The sequence below is a fragment of the Crinia signifera genome, chromosome 6 (assembly GCF_055691185.1).
Source record: "Crinia signifera chromosome 6, ASM5569118v1, whole genome shotgun sequence".
In the NCBI taxonomy this organism is placed as follows: domain Eukaryota; kingdom Metazoa; phylum Chordata; class Amphibia; order Anura; family Myobatrachidae; genus Crinia; species Crinia signifera.
This window is the reverse complement of record NC_139222.1, coordinates 208,171,029-208,196,163: the sequence shown is the minus strand read 5'-3', so window position 1 is coordinate 208,196,163 and position 25,135 is coordinate 208,171,029. Positions and strand designations below refer to the sequence as shown.

General features: G+C 43.7%; 1 protein-coding gene across 3 annotated transcripts in view; it reads left to right on the top strand.

Annotated features, from left to right (window-relative positions):
• LOC146008911 (uncharacterized) overlaps positions 1-25,135 on the top strand; it is a 34,695-nt gene that overhangs the window by 6,215 nt on the left and 3,345 nt on the right. For 2 of the 3 annotated variants that reach the window (XM_083148730.1, XM_083148729.1), the window contains one exon: positions 20,026-20,196. The exons of the other annotated variant lie outside the window; for it this stretch is intronic. In XM_083148730.1, the coding sequence (XP_083004856.1) occupies positions 20,026-20,196 (171 nt within the window). The remainder of the gene's footprint in view (positions 1-20,025; positions 20,197-25,135) is intronic. 3 annotated transcript variants of the gene reach the window in all.

Here is a 25,135-nt window from a genome sequence, read left to right as displayed (position 1 = left end):
CGGTTGAGATATCCCTCTGCAGCCTGAGACTTGCAAGGCCAAGGCCAGCCCTCGTTTCTGGAAATTCTGATCACACCCGGCCGTCCCTGCCTGCAAATCAGGTGAAGCCATTCATTATTGTGCCATGCCAGCGCATTACCCATCCTGCACATGCACAGGATGGGTCATGTGCACATGCAGAAAGAAGGAAAAATACCAGTGGGCACCTTATGCACACAAATAGAACAATTTATTGAATGGACATATCATATAAAAAAATAAAACTAATTGGACACAGAATATACACACAGAAAAAAATAATTAATTATAAGATAAACATAAAAAGGTTAAAAAACATGTGCAATAATAAAGTGCTGATTCAGTATGGTATATAGTTACCAAGTCCCGGTAGGTGTTTTTCATATGCGCATATGAAGCCAGGTACTATTGTCCCGATGTAGAAGGTAAAAATACCAGCGCTCTGTGGGAGTGAATGAATATTGTAGGATCTCACCACAGGGTTTTTGTAATCCACAAAGGATGTTCCTTACAGGGCTTTGTAGCAGCAGACAAAATTGCAGAGTCGATGCAGTCAACCCTTTTCTGTGTCGATGGAGACGACAGCCGCAAATCTAACTTGCAGGTCAGATATTTTCAGCAGATCCCAGTTCGGGTAGATAACTGCGCCAATCCGCCACACGCCTATCAGTGTTAGATGGTAACAGAGCAACTGCACCGGCCAGCGAGCCAAGTGCAAGCCGCTAGACACTGTGGCGGGCGGAGACTACCTTGTATATGGGTCTCGTGCGCTCTGCTGAGATCGTGGCAGCCGTGTGCCGCAAGGTGGTATGGTGGCTGTGTGTCGTCTTCAGGGACACTCCGCTGTTGCGCTTGTGAGGTAGTGACAGGGACCGAGGTGTACTGAATGTCGTGGAGCTCAAATGAATGAGAAGTTCCTCCAGGTCCACTGTCTCAATGGCGGCAACAGGAATTCCTATTCAAGACGCGTTTCGCCGTGCTACGGCAGCTTTTGCAATTGAGATCCTCAATTGAAAAAGCTGCCGTAGCGCGGCGAAACGCGTCTTGAATAGGAATTCCTGTTGCCGCCATTGAGACAGTGGACCTGGAGGAACTTCTCATTCATTTGAGCTCCACGACATTCAGTACACCTCGGTCCCTGTCACTACCTCACAAGCGCAACAGCGGAGTGTCCCTGAAGACGACATACAGCCACCCTACCACCTTGCGGCACACGGCTGCCACGATCTCAGCAGAGCGCACGAGACCCATATACAAGGTAGTCTCCGCCCGCCACAGTGTCTAGCGGCTTGCACTTGGCTCGCTGGCCGGTGCAGTTGCTCTGTTACCATCTAACACTGATAGGCGTGTAGCGGATTGGCGCAGTTATCTACCCGAACTGGGATCTGCTGAAAATATCTGACCTGCAAGTTAGATTTGCGGCTGTCGTCTCCATCGACACAGAAAAGGGTTGACTGCATCAACTCTGCAATTTTGTCTGCTGCTACAAAGCCCTGTAAGGAACATCCTTTGTGGATTACAAAAACCCTGTGGTGAGATCCTACAATATTCATTCACTCCCACAGAGCGCTGGTATTTTTACCTTCTACATCGGGACAATAGTACCTGGCTTCATATGCGCATATGAAAAACACCTACCGGGACTTGGTAACTATATACCATACTGAATCAGCACTTTATTATTGCACATGTTTTTTAACCTTTTTATGTTTATCTTATAATTAATTAATTTTTTCTGTGTGTGTATTCTGTGTCCAATTAGTTTTAATTTTTTATATGATATGTCCATTCAATAAATTGTTCTATTTGTGTGCATAAGGTGCCCACTGGTATTTTTCCTTCTTTCTTCTTACTTTTTGGGGGCGGCAACCCCCTCCCAGAGGGCAGCCATTTGCACACAGCATTCAAACACTGGCCCACAGCGCTCAAAGTATATTGTTTTCTGCTATGTGCACATGCAGAACTGCGAGTTGCATCATTTATCCTGTCCAACCTGAATAAGCCCCAATATAGGTTACAGAGTACCAGGCTGTTTTAGTTTAAAGTTTTACAATAAAGAAACAAATATTTTAAGTAATATGCAAAGGTTCCTGACAGGATCTGGATTTAATTACTGTGTGGTTTCATTAATGTTAGTTGCAGTGTCATGGGCCAGAAATGTAACTTCCATATGCGATTGTAGCGTTCAGACATAGATAGGGATCATTTACAGCTATGATTGAGCAGCTGCAAGTCAAGATACTAATGATGATGGCTATATATGTATGTGTGTACACATATACATACATACATACATACATACATACTGAGTCCAAGCACATTTTTAGGTGTGAAAGTACCCATATGCCCAGTAGGTTATCCACTGGTGCTCCCTCCTATACTATGTGCTCTAATTAATAATTATTTATGCTCAGTATTCGCTGCTGAAAGAGAGGGGAAGGGGCCACAGTTAAGTTGCAAGCATAGTCAGAAAAATGAGGGAGAAACAAGTACATTTACAGAGGAGCAAGTCCTCACAGAACTCTCAAAACGGAAAGTGGATAAATCAATGGGGCCAGATGGGATACATCCAAGGATACCAAAAGAGCTTAAAAGGGAAGCTGGTAATACCATTAACAGAATTATTCAACCAGTCACTAGCTACTGGAGTAATCCCAGAGGACTGGAAAACAGCGAATGTAGTCCCACTGCACAAAAGTGGAAGCAAGGAAGAGGTAAGCAACTATTGACCAGTGAGCCTTACATCAGTAGTAGGGAAATTGATGGAAACACTATTTTTTTAAATTCAGTATTTCTTTATTTCATTTCAAATTCATAAAAATCATACACATCATTATTCCAGATAAGTATCGACATTTTCCACTTTATCAATACATTAATAATTCATAATACAATCCTTCATAATACCATATCAACATTTATACTTAACATTTGACATACATTATCCCCTTAACACTTACCCTACCCACCCCCCCTCCCCTGGTTGCATATATCACTCTAAATATTTCCTCCACTTAACTACGTAGTATGTGATCTAACTACTTTTTTTTCTCTTCCTATCTTAATTTATTCACTATAGTGCTCCGATTTCATCCATCTTGACCATATTCTTTTAACTTTATTTATATTATTTCCTTTTCTTATATACATGTGTTTTTTATCCACTGGTTCAACTCTGGTCCCTCTGGTGCCTACCATTTTCTTGCTATTATCACCTTTGCCATAGCTGTTAACTTCTCTAGCAATTGATTGTTTATATCTCTATCTCTGGGATCATCCAAAATACCCAGCAAGCAAACCTTTGCGTTATAGTTCCTCTCAGCCATCCCCAGCTCACCCAATATTTGGCCCACCTGATCCCAGAATCTTTTAACTTCTCAAATTGACATATCATATGGAAAAAGGTTCCCTGGGTCTTTCTACATTTGAGACATATGTCTTCTTTATTTTTGTCAAACTTTTTTATTTTTTTCTGGAGTAACATATACCCTTTGCAGGATGTATAACTGGATCTGTTGGAATCTGATGGCCCTTGTTGGTGAAGCTAAGGCACGTTTCTATGCTTGATTATTAATTTGCCCCAGATCCAGCTCCCATTCTTGCTTTATTTTTTCTATTTGGGGATTTTTAAATTTATTTATTAATTCCTTGTATATTTCAGCCGCCTTCACCTTTTTTTCCCTATCCAATATTTTCTTCACTGGAGAATCTTCAATATTTACATATCATTCACCATGTCTCTTATTTAATTGCCCTCTCAATTGTAAATACCCCCCAAAAAATAACCTTTAGGTAGCTCATATTCCAGTTATAACTGATTGTAGGGCTTCAGAATCCCATTTTGATATACTTGGCCAATATTTGTTATTCCTACTTTCCCCCAAGAGATCCTAGTTTCTTCTTCACTTAGTCCATCTTTCTTCTACTTTACCCCTTTAACCCATACTCAGGGTCTATACCTTCATATCCCACTATTCTATTTACCCAATCCCATACATTTTTTGCCTGTTTTATTATTGGGTTATTTATTTTATGGATGTTCCCTATAATGATAGCTTGTCTCATGATCATTTTACCACATTTTTGTGATACAAGTTTATTTAGGGCAGTTTAGGGCAGCTCGGATGGTGTAATGGTTAGCATTACTGCCTCACAGCACTGAGGTCATGGGTTCAATTCATACCATGGCTCTAACTGTGCAGAGTTTGTGTATTCTCCCCGTGCTTGCGTGGGTTTCCTCTGGGTACTTTGGTTTCCTCCCACAATCCCCCAAAATATACTGGTAGGCTAATTGGCTCCCAACAAAAAATAACCCTAAAAAGTCTGTGTGTGCATGTACATGTGGTAGGGAATATAGATTGTAAGCTCCACTGGGGCAGGGAATGATGTGAATGTTCAACTATACTTTGTAAAGCGCTGCAGAATATGTGTGCGCTATATTAATAAATACATTTACTATAGTATTATCTTGCTTACTCATCCATGTTTGGATCTGGGTTTATTGGGATGCCATGTAATACAAGCGGAAGTGTGTCAGTCCTAGGCCTCCTGATTTTTTGGGCCTAATCAGGGTGTCACTTTTTATTCTTACCCTTTTTCCTCCCCATATCAATGAGGCTGTAATACTATCTATTCTTTTAAACAAGATTTTTGGTAAATATACTGGTGAGTTTTGAAAGATGTATAAAAATGTGGGTAATATCTCCATTTTTATCAGGTTTATCCTTCCTGACACTGTTAGCCTGACCTATGTTCGGATCTTACCCTGGTATAGTTTAATAAATGGCTCGATATTATATTTTATAAATTCCTCTGCCTTGTTGGTGACTCTTATCCCCAAGTATGTAGTGTCATCCACCCAGCTCAAAGCTCCAACCTTGTTCCCCTGCTCTACACTACTTCCTCTAACAGGTGATATATTAGACTTCCTCCAATTAATTCTTAGCCCGGAGTATTTTCCAAAATTTTCAACTATCGATAGGACTACCGGTATTTCTACTATATGATTGCACAGATATTACAGCCTTTCCTTTTGCCTGTTCTTGTTCTGACTGCAAATTTATGTATAGCCTTCTAATATTCTTCTTTGTGCTCATACCCCTCCGGAACCCCGTTTGATCCGGGTGGATGACATCATCCATTACTCCCTCCATTCTCTGAGCCAGGACTTTTGCTAATATTTTTGCATCAATATTAATTAATGAGATCAGTCTATATGACTCTGGTTTGCACAGATCTTTATCCTCTTTAGGGATTACCACTATCAATGCTTCATCCATTGACTCCAGCAATCTCTCCTCTATTAAGCTATCATAAAAAAGGGCCTTTAACCAGGGGGCTCTCTTTTCTTTATGTTTTTGGAAAATTTCTGCCGGTAATCCGTCGCATCCCAGTGCTTTATTTACAGATAACTGATTGATAGCATCTTTTATTTCCTCATTAGATATGGGTTTCACCATTATTTCACGCTGTTCTATACCTATTCTTGGGAGCTGTATCCTGGCCAGAAATTGTTTAATTTCTCTGACTCACATTTTGACTTGGATGTGTATAGCCCTTTATAATATTTGACAAAGGTCTGCGCAATTTCCACTGCTGTATCTACTATCATCCCCTGTTCTGACTATCTGCACAATATGATTTTTTGGGTTTACGTTCCTAATTAATTGAGCCAAGTAGATCCCGGTCTATCATCATTTATATATTTACCATGAGCTGTAAACCTTTGTTGTCTTACTGCTTCCTCTCTTAGCTCACTTAACCACACTCTGGCCCTTATTCTGATCGGTGCGGATATATCCGCGTGCGTTCGGCCCGCCGATGTTTTGTGTCTGCGCATGTGCAGAGGCGTCTCTGCGCATGTGCGAGCGGGGCGTACGGCCAAATCCCGCATGATATGTGAACACTCCGAACAGGGGGTGGAGAGGGGCGTGAAGGGCTATTTGGGCTCATTACCATATGCATACGCCCCGCGTTTCATGGGAGTTCCCATGAAAACGCTGGGCGTACGTATGGTAATGCGGCCGTGACGCACATGTAGGGGGCGGACATATGACATCGCCGGATGTCAGCTGCCCGCCCAGATCCCTGCTTTTGCACGGAAAAATGTCCGTGTGGTCTGAGGTTGCGGGAGCTGGTGGAGCACTCGGTCCTGCATTCGATGGTCTGCGACCATCGAATGATGGGGGAGGTTCCCTGAGATGGAGGAGGCGTATTCCGTGAAAAATACACGTGCGGTCCGTTCGGCCAGCTTCTTACCGCATACGGACGGAGTTGGCGATCCGTATGGAAGGCGGGGTTTCGCACGCACGGTCCTTGCCGCATAATCGTCTCTGGCCGCACCGATCAGAATAAGGGCCTCTGTTCGCTTGCATCCATTCTTCCTTAGTTTTTTCCATTTTTTTCTGCCAGTATTGATTTTCAAGTGTTTTATTATTTTCTTCTAGCTCCTGTCTTTTTTTCTCTAGTACTTTTTTTTATTTGTGCTATTCTTTTGATTTGTGACCCTCTGATAACTGCCTTTCCTGTTTCCCATACCACCGTTTGGGGTGCAGATTCCAAATGATCCTTGAAGTATTCTTCCCATTCCTTCTCTAATTATATATCTGCCCCCATTTGTTCAATCCATATTGGATGGCACTTCAACAAATTACAACCCTTATCCTCTTGTCTTATCTCTACTAGTATCGGGGAGTGGTCTGATATCCCATGGGGTAGGTATTCTACTTTTTCTATTTTTGGAAACATATTGTCATCAACAAACACCATATCTATCCGGGATAAGGCCTCCAGGAATCTTGAATAGCATGTATATGCCTGCCTGTCTGGATTTTTCTCTCTCCACACATCTCTCCACCCTATATCCCTTATGAACCCATCAAGCCCTTTATTCCCTACACTTCCTGCTCCACCTGCACGGTTCCATCTATCTATCCTAGGGTCCATTACATTATTAATATCCTCGAGACATATTATTTCTGCCCCTGTGGCTTTAGATACCAACTCCGCCATGCCTTCTATTATCTCATAGTGAAATGGTGGAGGAATGTATATTGCTAGGATACACACTTTGGTTCTATATAACTTCCCCTCTATGAAAACATATCTCCCATATTTATCTATTTCCTTCCTTTTTGTACTGGAATGTCACATTTTTATGGATCAGGACCGAAACCCCTCGTGAACAATTTGTGAACGTTGAGTGATATATTGAGCCTACCTTGGGCTTTCAACACTCCTTCTTTCCCCCCAATTAGGTGTGTTTCACTTAAACATATTATTTTTGCACCATATTTTTTTATTTGATTCATAACAGTGGTTATTTTAATATTATCATTTAACCCTCAAACATTCCAATATAGTACCTTAACCATTCTGTGTATATTACCTTTATTACTAACACATTTTCTACATTATATTTTAATATCAGAAAAAGAAAAAAAGGCATCCAAGCAGACATGTATACCTCTAGCCCAACCCTCAAGTATGCCCATACCATTGCCCATTATATTTTCACTTAAGCTCAGTCCTTAGCCTCATGTTCCTACTACTTTTTTTCTTGTAACTATCTAACCACATAGAGGCTTTCTCAGCTGAAGCAAATAATTTTGTTTCTCCATTGGCTATAATTCTAAGCTTAGCTGGGAACATAACTGAGTACTGAATCCCTATTTCTCTCAGCCTCTTCTTGATGTTACTGTACTTCAATCGCTTCTTTTGTACGTCTCTTGAGTAGTCAGGGAATATCATAATCTTGGCCCCATTAAACTCCAACTGACTTTTTGACCGAGCTGTTTGAATAATAACATCACGATCCCTAAAGTCCATTATTTTGGCAATGAGCATCCATGCTGGGGCACCAGGTGGTAGCGGCCTTTCTGGTATCCTATGGGCTCTTTCGACACAAAACTGTGGGGACAGCACCTCTCTCCCAAAGCTTGTTATTATCCAGTTTTCAAGCCACACCTCTGGGGAGTCTCCTTCAACTTTTTCAGGTATCCCCACTAGCCTGATGTTATTACGCCGTAGCCGACCCTCCATTTCGGACATCTGAGATTGTATCCCTGCCACAGATCCTTTTAGTTGACTGATTTGGGCTGTTACTGAGTTTTGTGTATCTTCTAAGTGAGATATCCTTGTCTCACCTTCTTCCACTCTTATATTTACTCTTTGAACCTCCTGTCTCAGTAAGCCTATATCGACTTGGGTTTTCTCAATTTTTTCCCCCAGCCTTTGCTCGCAGCCTTTATTTGCCTCCAAAAGCTGTTGTAATGTAGGCTCAGCTGCTGGTTCACATATGCTGGTACTAGATAACCCAGATCTATGAGGGGATAGGGACTGTCGGGCCTCACCAGTTACCATTCTTGTCTGGGGGTTACTTCTCGCATACTTTTTTCCCCATGTCACCATACACAATTTAATCAATACTGCAATGTTCAACCGATGCGGCTCTGATGACCTGAGAGCCTACGCCTGGAGCAGACACGCACAGCAGCGCTTAGCTCCATCCTCTGAATTGTGGAGATAGATGTTCCGTTCATCTGCCTGACCTGTTAGTCCGCTTCAACCGGCACGGCTCTGTTGGACTGAGAGCCTACGCCCGGAGCAGACACGCACAGCCAGGAGCAGACACTCACCCGCCTGACCTGGTGTTGGGCCCTGTAGAAATCACCACTGGTCAGTCTTCATGTGCGGCCAGGAACCAGGAGTCCTTGGTGCTTCAAATGGCCACTAGCAAGTGTTAGGGCTTTTGGAGATGTGTAACACACAGCTGGACAAAAGGATCTCACTGCTTATCACTTCCATATACCCTGTTAATGTGCACCTCCCATCAGCTTCTATCGGATGTATGAGGAATAGTTGCTTGCATGCACCTCACTGGGGGAGGGTTGGTAGTAGGCAGCCAAGTCCTGGGAGATATCTCCAGGCAGGCCTTATCACATACATTTACAGGCCACATGTGTAGTGAGGCACCTGCCACCTTTGCTGCCTGCCAACTTAAGCCCGCAGTGAGAAGCCGGACACGAAAGTCACCTCCAAGCAGCCGCAATACTGTATTTCTGCTGGGTGATACTTGGTGCCTTCAGGGCCAGGTAAGCTTGCATTGGGATAGCCGGATACGGGAGTCACCTCCGATCTGTCACGGTCCCTCGCCTCTGACAGGTGTTACCCGCTGCCAAAGGTCTGCCTTCCAGGACTGGGTAGACTCGCGGTGGGGGATACGAGTCAGGGAGTCATCTCCAGGCCGCGTGCATCTTACTCTCTGCGTCTCCACATGCAGCTACATCAGAGAGCCCCGGACTTCCGTCCTACATCTGACACGCCATGATTCACCACCCCCCGATGGAAACACTCTTAAAACAAGGAGTTGTAGAATATCTCAAAACCAGCAATTTACAGAATCTGAAACAACATGGGTTTACTGGGGGAAGATCATGTCAAACAAATCTTATTGATTTTTTTGACTGGGTGACTATAGTAATAGATCAAGGTGGGGCTGTAGATGTAGCTTATCTAGACTTTAGACGAGATAGGGTTTTGGGGGTTCAATCGCACAAGACTTTAGCACAGAGATATAGAATAATTGAGATAGGCCCCCTGCAGGTACTGATATTGTTAAGTAACAATAGGGGTGCAGGGGTGTGCAACCACGGACAATAGTTAGGCAGAATATACTTGGAGACAGGGTAGGGATTGTCACGGGTGTGGTGCACCACAAGAGAAAATAACTTCTAGACTCTAAAATATACCTTTTATTAGGTTTATTTAAAACTGCGAAATATACAAACTAACATGAAACATTGAACAGTGAATACAGTGATTATTAAAAACTGCACGTGCGGTATTGACATGCAATATCTCCTAGTGTGTGGATCACTTCTACAGATATCACCTCTTAGTACTAACCCTTAGCGTATCTGATGGCTTGATATAGCCTTTGTAACCGATATCAGCGGGTAGGGGTGCTTATGTTGATATACTGGGTGATCCGTATTCGTGCCTCTGGGTGTCTGTATTCGTGCTAAGTATGGTAGTGTCCCTATGTCCGTGCTAGGGGTGGCAGCAGTCAGTCGATATTTTAATAGGGAAATTCCTTATTGTGGAGAGTAGTGAGTTCGAATTGGATCAATTTCCAAATCTCCTGGTGTGTATAAATTGATGTACGTTTTCTGGGGCAGATTGGATTAATTTCCCAAAAACGTCCAGTGTACGTAGCACTGGTGCACACCCAAATTGGAGATAAAGCCTTTATTGGGTTCTGTTGGTTGGTCAGTAAGATTGGGTACTGATCTCAAATCTCCCAAATGTGTATGGCTTGATTGATCTAAAAAATTCCCAATTGGTGGGCTGGATTGAATTGCAATCCCAGCTCTCTCAGTGTGTATGGATTTGTGCACATTCACATTGTACATATATGCGTTTAATATGTCATTGGTAATAGTGTGGGCCAATGATTTGTTACCTCGTGAGTGTAGTCTGAGGTTTTATTTGGGGGGATAATGCCCCAGCCGGGTCCCCTCTCACAATTAGCCACAGACGTGTTTATTGCACTATCTCATCACATTATGACTGTAACATACAGATTAGTCGATTGCTTCTTGTTCCACAATTATACGGACAGTAGTTTTTATGTTGTATAAAGTGCTTTAGCATTTGTGCGGGTAGCCTGACCTATTCCGACCTCCTTAAATTAGTGATCTGCTGCTGGGGTGTTCACTTGCTCGTCCCGGGGTTCTGCAGCAATATTTAGGGACAGGTATATATATTTTCCTGTCCTGCTGCCCTTATCAGGTGGAATACGTGCACCCAAAATGGGGCGACTCTGTCTCCTGTCTAGGGTTAGGGACCGAGTCCTGTAACCCTCTCGGGTGCTCAACGGAGTCCCTTGAGTGGTCAGGTTACTAGTACATATACGGCATATAATAGCACTACAACATTAAATCATTAGAGTCCTTATAAGGACTAGTAATTCAGACACAACAATAGTAGTATTAGGAGTCCTAAAAAGGACTATATCTGGACACAGAGGGAGGTATGCATGCAAGGCGACCGCACGGCTGTGTTGGCCGGCGTACGCTTCGCACATCTTCCTCAGGGCAAAGAGTTGTAGAATATCTCAAAACCAGCAATTTACAGAATCTGAAACAACATGGGTTTACTGGGGGAAGATCATATCAAACAAATCTTTTATGATTTTTTTTGACTGGGTGACTATAGTAATAGAACAAGGTGGGGCTGTAGATGTAGCTTATCTAGACTTTAGTAAGACTTTTGACACTGTCCCACATTGCAGACTGTTAAATAATCTTGAAATCTTAGGATTGGATTCTAAGATAGTTGAATGGATACGATCTTGGTAGCAGGACAGTAAACAGAGAGTTGTAGTAAATGGAGTACAGTCAAAGGAGGGAAAGGTTACAAGTGGAGTACTCCAGGGATCTGTACTTGGACCAGTGCTTTTTAAAATCTTTATTGGTGATATTTCAAATGGAATTGAGGATAAAATGTGCCTTTTTGCAGATGACACAAAGGTATGCAACAGGGTAGACACACCAGGAGGGGTGAAACAAATGATTGATGATCTAGGTAGATTAGAGGAATGGTCAAGAGCATGCCAACTACAGTTTAATGCCAAAAAAAATGCAAAATCATGAACTTGAGTCTCAAAAATCCAAAGACTATATATAGTATAAATTGCACTATATATGAAACTACAGAGGAAGAGAGGGATCTAGGTGTCACTATTTCAAGGGACTTAAAGGCGGGTAGGCAATGTAACAAAGCAATGAAGAAGGCAAGTCATATGCTTGGTTGCATAGGGAGAGGTATCAGCAGTAGAAATAAAGAAGTAATAATGCCACTGTATAGGTCATTGGTATGACCTCATCTAGAATACTGTGTCCAGTTCTGGAGGCCATATCTCCAGAAGGATATAAATACATTAGAGACTGTACAAAGAAGGGCAACTAAAATGGTGCATGGCCTACATCACAAAATGTACCAGGAAAGACTAAAAGATCTTGATATGTATACTTTAGAGCAGAGAAGGGAAAGGGGGGACATGATAGAAACTTTCAAATATATCAAGGGTTTTATCAAGGTACAGGTGGGAGACATTATTCACAGGAAGAGGAGCAACAGAACACGAGGACATGCACTGACACTAGAGGGAGGGAGATTCAGGGGAAATTTGAGGAAGAATTACATCACGTAAAGAGTAGTAGATAAGTGGAATAGCCTCCCATCGGAGGTGGTAGAGGCAAATACAGTAGAACAATTTAAACATGCTTGGGATTGGCCTATTGATATCCTTACAAAGAAATAAGGATCAAATATGGTTTGAGGTAACAAAAAAAGGGGCAGACTAGATGCCATCAAATTCTATGTTTCTATGTATGTGAAAGCATCCTGCATGGTATTTGTGTTTTATCAATTATTTGAGTGCCAAGTGAATTTGTCACTTGTCAAGTGAAATAGGTGTAAAAATTTCCAAGCAAACATCTTTATTACAAATTAGGTTTATTGGTTTTAAATATAACAAGTACAAAAACAGTCTTTGGTTTTACTATTACCTTCCGTATTGTGGCTCGAGATATCTGCATACCAAAATGTACAAGAATAAAGTAAGAAGAAATTATGAGACAAAAGTAGTATAGAGGAGAGAGAGAGTAGGAGAAAGAATAAAGAGGGTGGGGGGGGGGGGGGGGGGGGGGGTAGAAGAGGTAATATTCCGGATCACTCTGAGTAGGAAGATGGCAAGCATCTCACATACATGTAGGCCACATTTATATATATATATATATATATATATATATATATATATATATAGAGGGATAGAAGGATAGTAGGTCCTAAGAGGGTTGGGACGCCATGATGTCTTTATAGTTCCCGGAGTCCCAAAAGTCCGTCCAACTGGACCATGTATCTCTGAATTGTGCGCTGAGGACAGGATATCTTCCATCTATATGTAGAAATCAATTTTCTTAAACCAGTCTTTAATCATTGGAGGAGAGGAGGGGTGCCATCTCACTGGAATGACTGATTTAGCAACATTATTGAAATGGCATAGCAGAGATTATTTTGTATCTCGTGAAAGGTGCGGGGGAGAGGTGAAACCACCAGAATAGTGGATCAAAGGAACTGGGGCTCTCATTATCTTCTCAGAGAGTTTGAAAACCTCTGACCCATGTAAACAAACATTTTTATTCATCATAATGACCTGTAGTGTTTTCAATATATAGGAAATATCATCTTTTTTTTTTTTACACAAAAATTTGAATATATACAACGCTGGCATTTTTTAGCGGATATTCTGCTCTCACTGAGATGTTGGCACTCAAGGGTTAATAAACTTCATCAATAAAAATGTTAAATAAAATGTTAAAAAAATGTTAAATAAAATGTTTACTATTGCCTACTGTAATATTCATTTGTACAAAGTATATTATGATTATTTTAGTGACATTGGTTTATGAGTGCATGTTAATCTGTTTCTGTGATGAAATCTGGCTGAACTGGGCAAGAGGCAGTGCCAGATTAAGGTCTAAATGGGCCTGGAGCTGAAAATGGTCAAGGGCCTATTATGCGCAATAATAGGGGTTGTGGCCAGCACCTAACAATGTGGGGGGCATGACCAGTTTACCACACCATATACCCCTTATACAAATCATGCAACACAATAGTAACCCCCTTATATTGTACTTGCCTCCCGTCCTGAGTAAAAATTCACATTATGCCACACAGATTAAGGCAAAATTCAATTTTACACACTATACCAAATGGATTAAGCCAAAATTCATAAAATGCTTCTCAAACAGGGCCACTGCGTGCCTATTAAAAAAATTTACACCATAATGCCCATTACATGATACATCACACACCATAATTTCCATTATTGCAAAAACAATTCCATTATGTATTATGCCAAACACCATAATGCCAATTAAAAATTATGCTACTTAAGTGCTGCTTACCTACGTGCTCATTGCCATGGATCCATGCTCATTGCCAGGGGTTCCATGCTCGTTGCCATGTGGGATTACATGCTCATTGCCAAGGGGGAATACATGCTCGCGGTAAATGGGTGACAGCAACCGCCAGGCAGAAGTGACAGCTATTGACATCCGGGCACAGAGCGGGGGGGGGGGGGGGGCTGCCTGGCTGTATTCAGAGCACTGCAGGTCCCCCGGCTATTTGAAATATTAACCCTTTCACACCAGAAAATGCAGGGACTTACTGACCCCTTTTACAACCGCCAGTAAGTCCCTGCATTTTCCGGTGTGAAGGGGAGAGAAAACCACCACCCCCCTTTAACCGGCTATATCATTTAACCGGCTATATCTTCGGAACCAACAGAACCATTTACATGAGACCAGTACCATATTGAAGAACTTTTTTTTTTTTTTTTAAACATCTTTTTATTGAAGCTTTTGCATCAGAATACACTTCGGTGAAGATAACATGAATACATAGAGAAGGTATAAACAAATTTAAGAGTTGAAACCATACAATGACAGTATCTGAAATATAGAGAGTCGCAATTGTTGCATTACTTTCAATAAAAATGGTTTGATACCTTCCTAGTGAGTCAAAGTATAAAATAAAGAGATACAATGTTTCAGCATATGGATATGAAATGATGCATAGCTTCCACATCACATTTTCTAAATTTTCCAAACCTTAATATATGAACAGGAACCATTTTTCCTACGGTTCATGTTGAGTTCTATATTTATTCTAGTGAAAAATCTAAACAAACTAAAGGATGTTATACCAGGTAGGGTTGGGAAGGCCATATTTGTGCAAGATGCATATAAGATTGCATTGATAGCATATCACTAAAGTAACAGTCAAGACAAAATCAGCTTAATGCGAATCTAAGAATGTGTTATATGACAATGTCCCAAGGTATCTATAGCATGGGCAATATAGAAATAAAATAGCTCACTGAAATAAGAGCTGAAGCTTACAAGTGTGTTTTAATATATTAGACAGTATACCAAGAAAATGTGCTACTGCATTTGAAAGGGATCGTAACCTAATAAGCAGTCCTATGTTGAACATAACATTAATGTTCAAGTCACTGGGCCAAAGAGGCCCTGGAATAAGGGCAATAGATAATAGAGGAGGCCTGGGGGCGCAGGAAGCCATCCCAAAGTCCGAGGATTGCTCAAATGCAAAAAAATAAAAGGTCTCTCACTATTAACCATGGAGGTATGGCCAGTTGCCCAGGTACTCAATATTTTCATAACTAAAGGATACGGGGTGTCTATAGCATTGGGGACATTAGGACAGCATGGAGTACCCCTATCAAGTTGACAGAGTAGTCAAACTTTTTCAATATTTAGGGTATCCCCTAAGATTGACTTAGGGCAGTGGGCAGGTTGTTCGCTCAGGGAGTCCAAGATCTTAGTATTGAAATAAGTCTTGAGATCCTGACTATGGTAAATATCATCTTCTGCAGATGTGGGTAAAGGATTTTGGCCTAGCTGAGAGCCAGTCCGCTTCCGCTGTATACTAAGCCGCTGGTGTGGTGTGGTGTAATCCTCTGATTCGCCAAGACCTGTGGATATCGATTCAATTTTATGGTCGGCAACATGGAGTGATGCGTCTAGCTTTTCTATCCACCGATCTATGTGTGGCAAAAGGGTCTGAGTTATAGCTTTCGCCAGCTCAGTAGCAAACTGAGAATCAAAAGAGAGCATCATTAAATCCGTCTCAGTGATGTGTTGAAATGTATCAATACTAATCGGTACACTAAGCCAACAATAAAGGGTGCCTCTAGGTGTCTATACAAAGAGAGAGTCTTGTTTCAGAAATACAGTAATACCTCTAATATGTGTTAACCACTAAACATCATTAGGGGCAATAGCTTGCATTTACATTCCCATATATTGAAGGATAAGAATATAGGCTCTCGTTACAAGAGAAATACAGGTATGTATGTACTTCTAAAAAGGAAAAAGGGGAAAGGTGGGAGGTTACTGCCGCACAGGTAGCAAATTTAATGAAAAACAGACATATACAGAATAATATTTCTATGATCCACTGTACTGATGAATTATTGACTTAGGTATGGGTATCACTGTAGTGGTATGTATAAATATAGACTAAAAACATTTACATCCCAACAGATTCTTATCAAAATTTCTGTTGATACACACAAATGTGTAGCCTCAATATATTCCCTATCAAAATATATTAAGGAAACAATAAACTAAGCAAAAGCTTGTACGTTAGAAGAGCACAACAATAATGATGCACACCCTATTAATGAGTAATTTTGCAGTCAACAGGGTATGATGTGGACATAAACCAAAGCCCTCCAAGTAAATGTATAGTAGTCCAGTCCAATGGCTACCAGCGTCCCCCAACCAGGGCGATATTGGAGGGTGCACTGAATTTACAGGTTATTTTACAGGTTACAATAATTTTTGGTATGGGAAAATGAGCCTCCAATGGGGCCCAAAAACTGCCAGGGAGATTAGAGGTGGTCCACCTCAAATTATGTGTCCTATAATAGAAAAGTAGTACAGCCCGGGCAAAGGGGGGGATAGTCAGTGGGATCAGTAGGTAGCAAACAGAGATAAGTCAATCCCAACTGTTCCTGTGCGTGGAGCTGTTCCTGGCTGATGGGGTGTGAGCCGCGCAGGGATAACAGATCTGGCGGGTAGGTGGAGTTCTGAGCGGGATAGGATGCTCCAGGAAAATTAGAGGTGGTTCACAACAATTAGTTAAGTATAGTCAGTGGGGTTTAATAGCTCATCCCGAGGGTTCAGTCCCTCCTAACAGCTCTGTTCCTCTAATGAGCAGGGGAGCTATGAGTGGACTGGGTCGGGTTCTTCCAACTCCTCAAGTCACTCACCAGCCTTGAAAGATAATCAACGGGAGAGCTCCCCTGTGCCACAGCGGGTCACCGGGACTCCGCACCATCCAGCGGCGTCAGGAAAGAAGAGGGATGTCCCAGTCTGTCTTCCGCGGTCACCGGTAGCCGCCAGGACTCAGTGTCATCCTCTGCAGGGGGCATGTGATCCAGACGTAGGTTATGAGGTAGCCCCAACCCAGGGAGAAGGCAGCAGGAGTCCGAAGCTGAGATCTCACGCTGACCCGCGGCCCCAGGGACACAGGGGGCCGTTCCTCCGCGCACCCCAAGCACCAGCAGCCGCCGGAAAGCAGAAGCAATCCCCAGCCGGGGAGCCACAGATCTGGGGAAGAGGTCAGGGCGGGCGTGCAGGCGGGGAGCAGGACGGAGTCCCACCAAACAGCAGGTAAATCAGCGCCGGTCCAACACCGCAGGCATCAACCTTGGAGGGATCCAAGGGTTCGTGCAGAAGTAGGAGGTAGGTGATGCGCTCCAGATGTGCCGCTGCCCCTCCAGAGGGAAGCGGTCCGGGTGCAGGCAGGCACAACCCGAGCCTAGTCCCGACTCCACTGCCGTGGATAATAGACAGAGGGGGGACCCGTCCCGGCAGGTCCAGCTGTCACCGAGACTCCGCACCGTCCAGCAGCGTCAGGAAGGAAGGAGAAAGCTCAGATAGTACACCCCTCGCAGGTAAGAAGGCCAGGTTAGGTGAGCCAACGGGATGTGTGAAGGAGTGTCGCCGGCCAGCAGAGAGGACACCACCGCGGCCCTGGGATATCCACACAGTCTGTCACCACGTGCGGCGACACCCAGGGGTCCAGGACACCGGGCTAATGTTGTAGGCTGTAGGACTCACCCAAGGCAGAGAGAGCACAGCACCTCCCGGCAGCAATAGTCCAAGTGCCACATTCAGGCAAGAGTCTGGGTCCCGTGTAGCGCCTGCAATACGGCGCCGAGTTTCGCGCCTGAACTCAGGCGGTCATGCGGGCCTTCCACACTAAAGGCCTGACTCCGGTGGAATTTCAAGTTGTCGGCTCAAAAAAGGTAGTACCGCAATCCCCTCAGTGCAAGGCACGCAAGGGGGTATATTACAGCCTGGGAAAGTGCCTTAGGGAGGTGATAAAGGCAGATTCTCTGAGAGCTAGAAGGAGCCACAGTAAAAAGCGGCCGCTCTAGGCGCCCCGCCCACCGGAAGTCTCATTGAAGAACTTTTAAGTGGTCTTCGAATTATTTTGGTCCCATGAAACTCGGCCATTTGTTTCCAAAGAAATCTGCCCTCAAAGAACATGAACAGCCATCAAATTATATTTCAGAAACAATAAATTGGTTTACCCGCAATACCTCCGGAACCAATTAACCCATATGAACCAGCTTCTGTGATGCTGGAGAGAGAACTGGCAGCCATTGGAACTGGATGGGGGTTGGAATTAGCGGATCCCATGTTATCCTATGGAGAAAACGTTCCAGCTTTGCCCGGCGGTATCTCCAGTTCCCGGGGGCTAGCGACGCGTGGCTGGGCTCGTTGGAAAGCCCCAGTTCTCATCCACAAAATGGGCCTATTTGGAGAGTGGGCCTGGAGCTGTAGCTCCATCAGGCCCTTTGTTAATCTGGCCCTGGCAAGAGGTGTCCCATTGCAAGCTGTAGCTGGGATCTGTTTACCACCACCTTTGATGTAGGGTAAAAAGCAAACAGCTTAAGGCTCGGTCCAATTGTCCCAAATCGGATGTGTTTAACATCCTCTCCAACCCGATGCGTGGTCCCTTACGCATTGGGCCAGACCCTACAGAATGAGGCAAAATACAAATTCTTGTAAAGCAAGAAAAGAAAAGGATGTCACTTTGTGATGCACAGAGAGAGAGAAAATTTAATAAGTAACCTTTATTTATAATTTTTTTTAAACTTTTGGCAAAAATATAAAAGACACAATACACACATTAAACATATACAAGTAAAAAAGGATGAAGATATCCTTGACTCCGTGGGGTCCCACTTCACAATGTTTTTATACGTATAAATGTCAACACTTTAATATGTGTTTAGTGCATTCACTGTTTCCAGAATAGGAACTGGTTGATATATATTTTCCCAGTTTTCAAGTACTAAATAGCGGTATCACTTTAAGCACCTATTAGGTTCAGGAGTGCCTGTATACCAATTTTGTCTGTGGTGTGAGGGTAACCAAAGATTTATGGTCTCACCCAGCAGGCTGGTATAATTAAAACATATGCAAATGTAGTATGCTCAAAAAAGTATCAGTGCCAGAGACAGCAATAAGCTGTGTGGCCACTGCAATACCAGGATGGTGCTTAAGCGAGCGGTAATTTCAGTGCTCTGAGTCCGGTCTGTGAGCTGGGACAGCGGGATTCACAGCGTGTAATTGAGAAGCGCTGTGCCCGCTCTCGTCACTCCGGCTGAGAATGACACAGCCGGCTCGCACTGTACTGCACGTGGGGGTCTGAGTCAGTCTGTGGGACTGTCAGCCGGTGTGTTGGGCATCAGAACTGCGGTGCGCACCGCGTCTGCCTGCCGTATGAGTGCTTGGATGCACGCCGCTGTGGATACCGCTAAATGGAGAGAAACAGATCAAAATGCATTCATGGGGGGAGAGGGAAGTGGGAGCACACTGCGGAGTGTACGGTCGGCGTACGCTTCGCCAGTAAGCTTCGTCAGGTTCAATCTATAGAATCTGACCCATTACCAGCACTTTTTAGCATCCACGATGTGTTGGGCTCAATCCATAGGTGTGTTCCAGCGGTGAAGCACCACTGGCACACACCTATGTGCAGGGGCAGACAGCAGCGGTGCCATGGGGCGGGGTCCAGGCTGAGAATTCTCTCAGCCAACAACCGGCCTGCTAGTCTTATTTTTAAATTTAGCTGCCGCTTCCTGCCCTGCACCTGCTGCTACCAGCTCCCCACCACCGCCTGGACTCCGCCGCTGACTGTCCCGCAAATCAGCACTGCAGCTCTCTGGGAGTTTATATGCAATAATCGGATGCGATTTAAAATGACACATAAAATGCCAAATTTTAAGTGAGACTCCCAGTGTCCCAGTGAGACTTGCAGTAATGTAGAGAATCTGGTGCATCAAAGGAAACCAAAATGTAAGTCTGCATATTACATATATTAACATATATGTCTCACCAGGTTCTTCACTCCATCTTCTTTCTTGGACATATTAATGACCCACCAATCTCACCAGACAAATTTATTCCTGAAACAAAGCTGGAACGATACCAGGCAGCGTTTCCAAAGCCTTTCCAAGAATACAAAACACATTTACCACTCCACACCCCGTACTCCATCCTACTAGAATACGTAAGTATAAATTTGGACAGCTGGCCTCTAGTGTTTCATTTCTGCTGTTTTACACAATAACTATATATCCAATGATATAAAAATATATCTTTTCAGTACTCTGAAAATAAATGATTACAAGTTACTTTAAAGTTATGTTTTCAGGGGCATTATAGAGGGGTCCATAATGTAGTGGCCAGTAAGGTAGTGGCGAGTATGGAGGGGTCAGTAGTGTAGTGGCGGGTATAGAGAAGTCAGTAGTGTAGTGTAGGGTATGTAGAAGTCAGTAGTGTAGGGTAAAGAGGGGTCAGTGATTTAGTGGCGGGTATAAAGTGGTCAGTAATGTAGTGGTGGGTATGGAGGGGTCAGTAATGTAGTGGTGGGCATAGAGGGGTCAGTAATGTAGTGGCGAGTATAGAGTTCTTTATTTATGCAGGAGAGCAGCCTGTGGTGTCCATTTTATTTATGCAAGGCACCAGCATGTGGTATCCTGTTCTTCATTTATGCAAGGGAGCAGCCTGTAGTGTCCTGTTCTTTATTTATGCAGGTGAGCAGCCCTGTGGCGGGGCGGATTGGGACGCCAGGAAGCCAGGCAAATTTTCAGTGTGCCGTGTCCCGCACCCCTCTCAGTGGCCATTCTCCTACCAAGCCGGGCTGATACATACAAAACCTTGGCTGCCACAATTGGAACTTCTGCGCTTGCGCAAAATCTCAGTTAACCTGGAGCCACATGACAATAATGTGCTAGGCCAGGGGGTAGTGTCACTAGTCCCCTGCATCATATATTAGGCTGGCTGCAGGAGACTGTCCATGTGGCAGCTGCGGCCACTGTCACTGCCATAGGTGAGCAGCTCCACCTCCCTCAGCTACTCAGCTGTTCAAGGAGGCGGAGCTGACCAGCTATGACAGTAACAGCGTCCGGAAGCACCCACAGCCGGCTGTAAGCATGGCGGGGTGTGTGTGTATGTGCAAAAGCCCTCCGCCGGCTACCGTGAGTTTGTGTGTGCCAGTGCCCGGCTTCCCCTGATCCTTGTGCGGGTAGCAGCCTGCAGTGTCCTGATATTATACAGGGGAGCAGTATGTGGTGTCCTGTTATTATACAGGGCAGCAGTCTGTGGTGTCCTGTTATTATACAGGGCAGCAGTCTGTGGTGTCGATATTATCTTTTTTTAATTAATACATATATTTTTAATGAAAAACCTCCATTTTAATGATGCGCTGTTACTTATGGGCCAGTGCTCTGGACTCGCCCCCCAGGCTAAAAGTTGCCAGCCAGCCCCTGTATGTGTTTATATATACACATTAGGCTGGAGTCCTATAGCAATACAGGAAAAATGTAAGTTACATGCTTGCCATACACCTGCTTAGGGCAGTGGTTCCCAAAATGTGTTCCTAGGCACCCTGGGGTGCCTCACACTTGCATGGGTGCCTTGTGTTGGTGGACCCGGATCAATTTATATTATTTATGGGCAATGTAACAGGCAAAACCAGTGCTGGTGACTGCCAATCAAACAGAAGCACAAACTGTCTCTCACCACATAACTGTAATATATTTAATTTCATTGTTTTCTCTCTGAATTTCTCAATAAGAAACATTTGGCCTAGGGGTGCCTTAAAAACATTTTGATGCTTTAAGGTGCCGTGATTCAAAAAAGTTTTTGAATCGCTGGCTTAGGGTCATAACTAGGGTATGTGAGCAGTGCCATCACATAAAGCAAAGGACCCTGGGGAAGTCCCATCACTTCTTCCAGTGCCCGGAATGGTACACTACAGCCATTAAAGCCACTGCATAGCTCCCGAGCATCCAAGGGATTTTGGGCAGGCAAACTGCAGAATGTGGAGATGCCCCAGACAGTGCTCTACTTCTTATAGAATATTGCCCTTTCTTCTAGGTGTCACATGATTAGAGAGCAGGGTCAACACAGTGTGCATTGCCATCCCATTACAGTTCGGGTGTGGCATGACTGCTCCAACAATCGGGGTCCCGACAGTCAGTATACCGACATTGGATCCCGACTGCTAGTGTCCCGACAGGGGGGGCGAGCACAAAGAAGCCGCTCCCCATGCTGCCGGCTCCCTGCGCTTGCCACGCTGCCGACTCGGTGGCTCGCTTCGCTCGACACAGGTCCTATTCTCCCTCTATGGGGTTCGTGGACCCCCACAAGGGAGAATAGCCCCTGTCAGTCGGGATCCCGCCTGTCAGGCTGTCTGGATTTGGATGTCAATATACTGAATGTCGGGATCCCGATTGTCTGGCAGTCATCCGGCACCCTTACAGTTCAGCATCTGATTACACACTGGTTGAATCTCAGTGAACTGGACATAAATGTAATTAACACAGTCTATCTAGGCTGACCAAGCAGAACAGATCAGCCATCAGGGGACACAAAGAGAAGCAGACATATCTTTCATCGAGCAGAGTGGTACTCAGATTAGATCTGGGAGAATTGGAAAACAGAGTCATTAGGCATTTCAGTTAATAGTGGTCTAATACTGAATCCACTCTCCTCAACCAGCTTGTCCTGGGGTCCTCAAGTCTCTGATGCCTCCTGCATGATCGTTGCAAATGGGTCAACTGACCATCATTTCCAACATGGTGTCCCCTTTCCTTTGTAGCCAGCAGGATTCAGCAAGGAAGACTGTTAGCAAAGCATGCAAGAGGAGGCAGCAAAGACTAGCGGAGACTGGAGGACCCCAGGACAAGCTAGTTGAGGAGAGTGGATTTCAGTATTAGACCACTATTAACTGAAATGCCTAATGACTCTATTCCCATTCTCCCAGATCTAATCTGAGTACCACTCTGCCCGATGAAAGCTATGTCTGCTTCTCTTTGTGTCCGCTGATGGCTGATCTGTTCTGCTTGGTCAGCCTGGACTGGTTTTCTCTCTGACCCTTTCATTATCTCCAATGGCACAAGACAAAGATGCCCTCTATCCCCATTAAAATTTGTCCTTTCTGTAGAACCTCTTGCAGTCACCAATCAAAATGATCCTAATTTCACAGGACTAGAAGTAGGCTACTCCCACCACAAACTTAGTTTGTTCGCAGACCTCTTGCGGTCACCAATCAAAATGATCCTAATTTCACAGGACTAGAATTAGGCTACTCCCACCGCAAACTTAGTTTGTTTGTAGTTTTTATAACAAAACCTTTTGATGCACTCCCCTGCCTTCACTCCATTTTAGATTCTTATAGTGCAGTTTTTTTATTATAAACTAAACTCTACGAAAACAGACCCTCTCCCTATCAACTTCCCTACTTCAGTAACTCACATTAAAGCTAACTACCGTATTATTGGCAGCAAATATTGATCCGATACTTGGGTTTAAATTTTACTGCAAAATTCCACAGTTTTTGAGGTAATCTACAGCCACTTTTTAACCCCCCCCCTAAAGGGGGGTGGCATTTGATATCTCATGGATGGGACTTATGGCCTCTATTAAAATGACATTACTACCGAAATGAATGTACCTTTTTCGTACAATCCCTTATTCCTTCCCCAAAAAAAGAGTTAGATGCATGTACCCCAGTCTTAATAATATATATATGGTCCAACAAGCCCCCTAAGTTACAGAAGCTTGCTGTAACGCCTTAGGGTTTTGCGGACCCAGTTATGACCGTGGTGAGCAGTGGAGAATAGGGAGTGGTCCTGTAGAGATATGCTGATAGCGGAGGTAACAATAGGGCAGTATCCAGGGATGCTGGAGTATAACTGATAGAAATAATAACTAAGGAACAGAATACGAGGACAACCGAAATTACTTTAATGAGCTCAGGACATAGCCAACTTGGCAGTAAACACAAGGTGACAAATCAAAAGTAATAACTGCTAACTTGGCAGGTACTTAACATGCACACTGTGACTGGCAGGTAGCAGGAAACTAGGAGGTTTTGTAGACTAAGTTGCAGAGTATGAATGACGAGTCCAGATGGCAACTGAGCTGCGACTTGGCAGAACTAACCAGATGGAAAACCAGGAACAGAGCACCAAATGGTTACTGCAGATCGCTTGCTGCAGGCTGAACTCACACAGGCGCTGCCATCAGTCAGCAATGCTCAGAGCTACACAGGACTGATTGGCAGCATGGAGCAGAGCAAGGCAAAGCTGAACTAAGTTTAGTAAACAGGACAATATCACAAACCAAGTAAGATGGAATATCCAGGTTTGTGACACTTGCTCTAGGATGATTTACCTACAGTAGGTTCGGGGGAGGCGTAAACCTCCCAGATTTAACTTTATATCATGAAGCATGTATGCTTGCTCAACTACAGTATTATTTGAATACTAACTATGTGACTGGCAGGATCGATATTGAAAAACCTGCTAACGTGACAATCCCGATCGAAGACCCAAGCTTCCCTCAAAGTGTGGGACAAATTTATTTCTAATATACCCTCCCCCAATCATAGCATACCTGCTATACAAATTCTTACTCTAACGAAATGAATTCCCAACTGAAATGTATCACACTGGGCATCAGCAGGGTGGAGGTTTTTGGGGATATACTAGAAGGACGTTCTCTCTTCCCATTTCCACTACTAAAACAAAAATTCCTTTTACCGCAGTCTGAACACTCCTCCACTATCTTCAAACTGAACAATGGTGGAAATCCACCCCCAATCAGATTGTCTCCATGGACACAATATCCCAAATTTTTTTACTCAAATATCCCAGTTCAACTCCAAAGGGGATATATCATATTGGTATAAGACTCTAATTGAATTAGTAGATGTTCCCAAGTCCGACGCTCAAAGGAAATGGGAATCAGACTTAGATATAACTTTTTCCTCTACCCAATGGAGCAAAATTTTCCTTTCATGTTACTCCATGTCCAAATGTCTCAATCATACTGAGATGCATATAAAACTAATTTTTAGACTATACTTGACATCTGACCGTACTCATTCTGGCCCTCATGCTGCAGGCATGCTGGAGACAATGTGACAATATAGGACACAT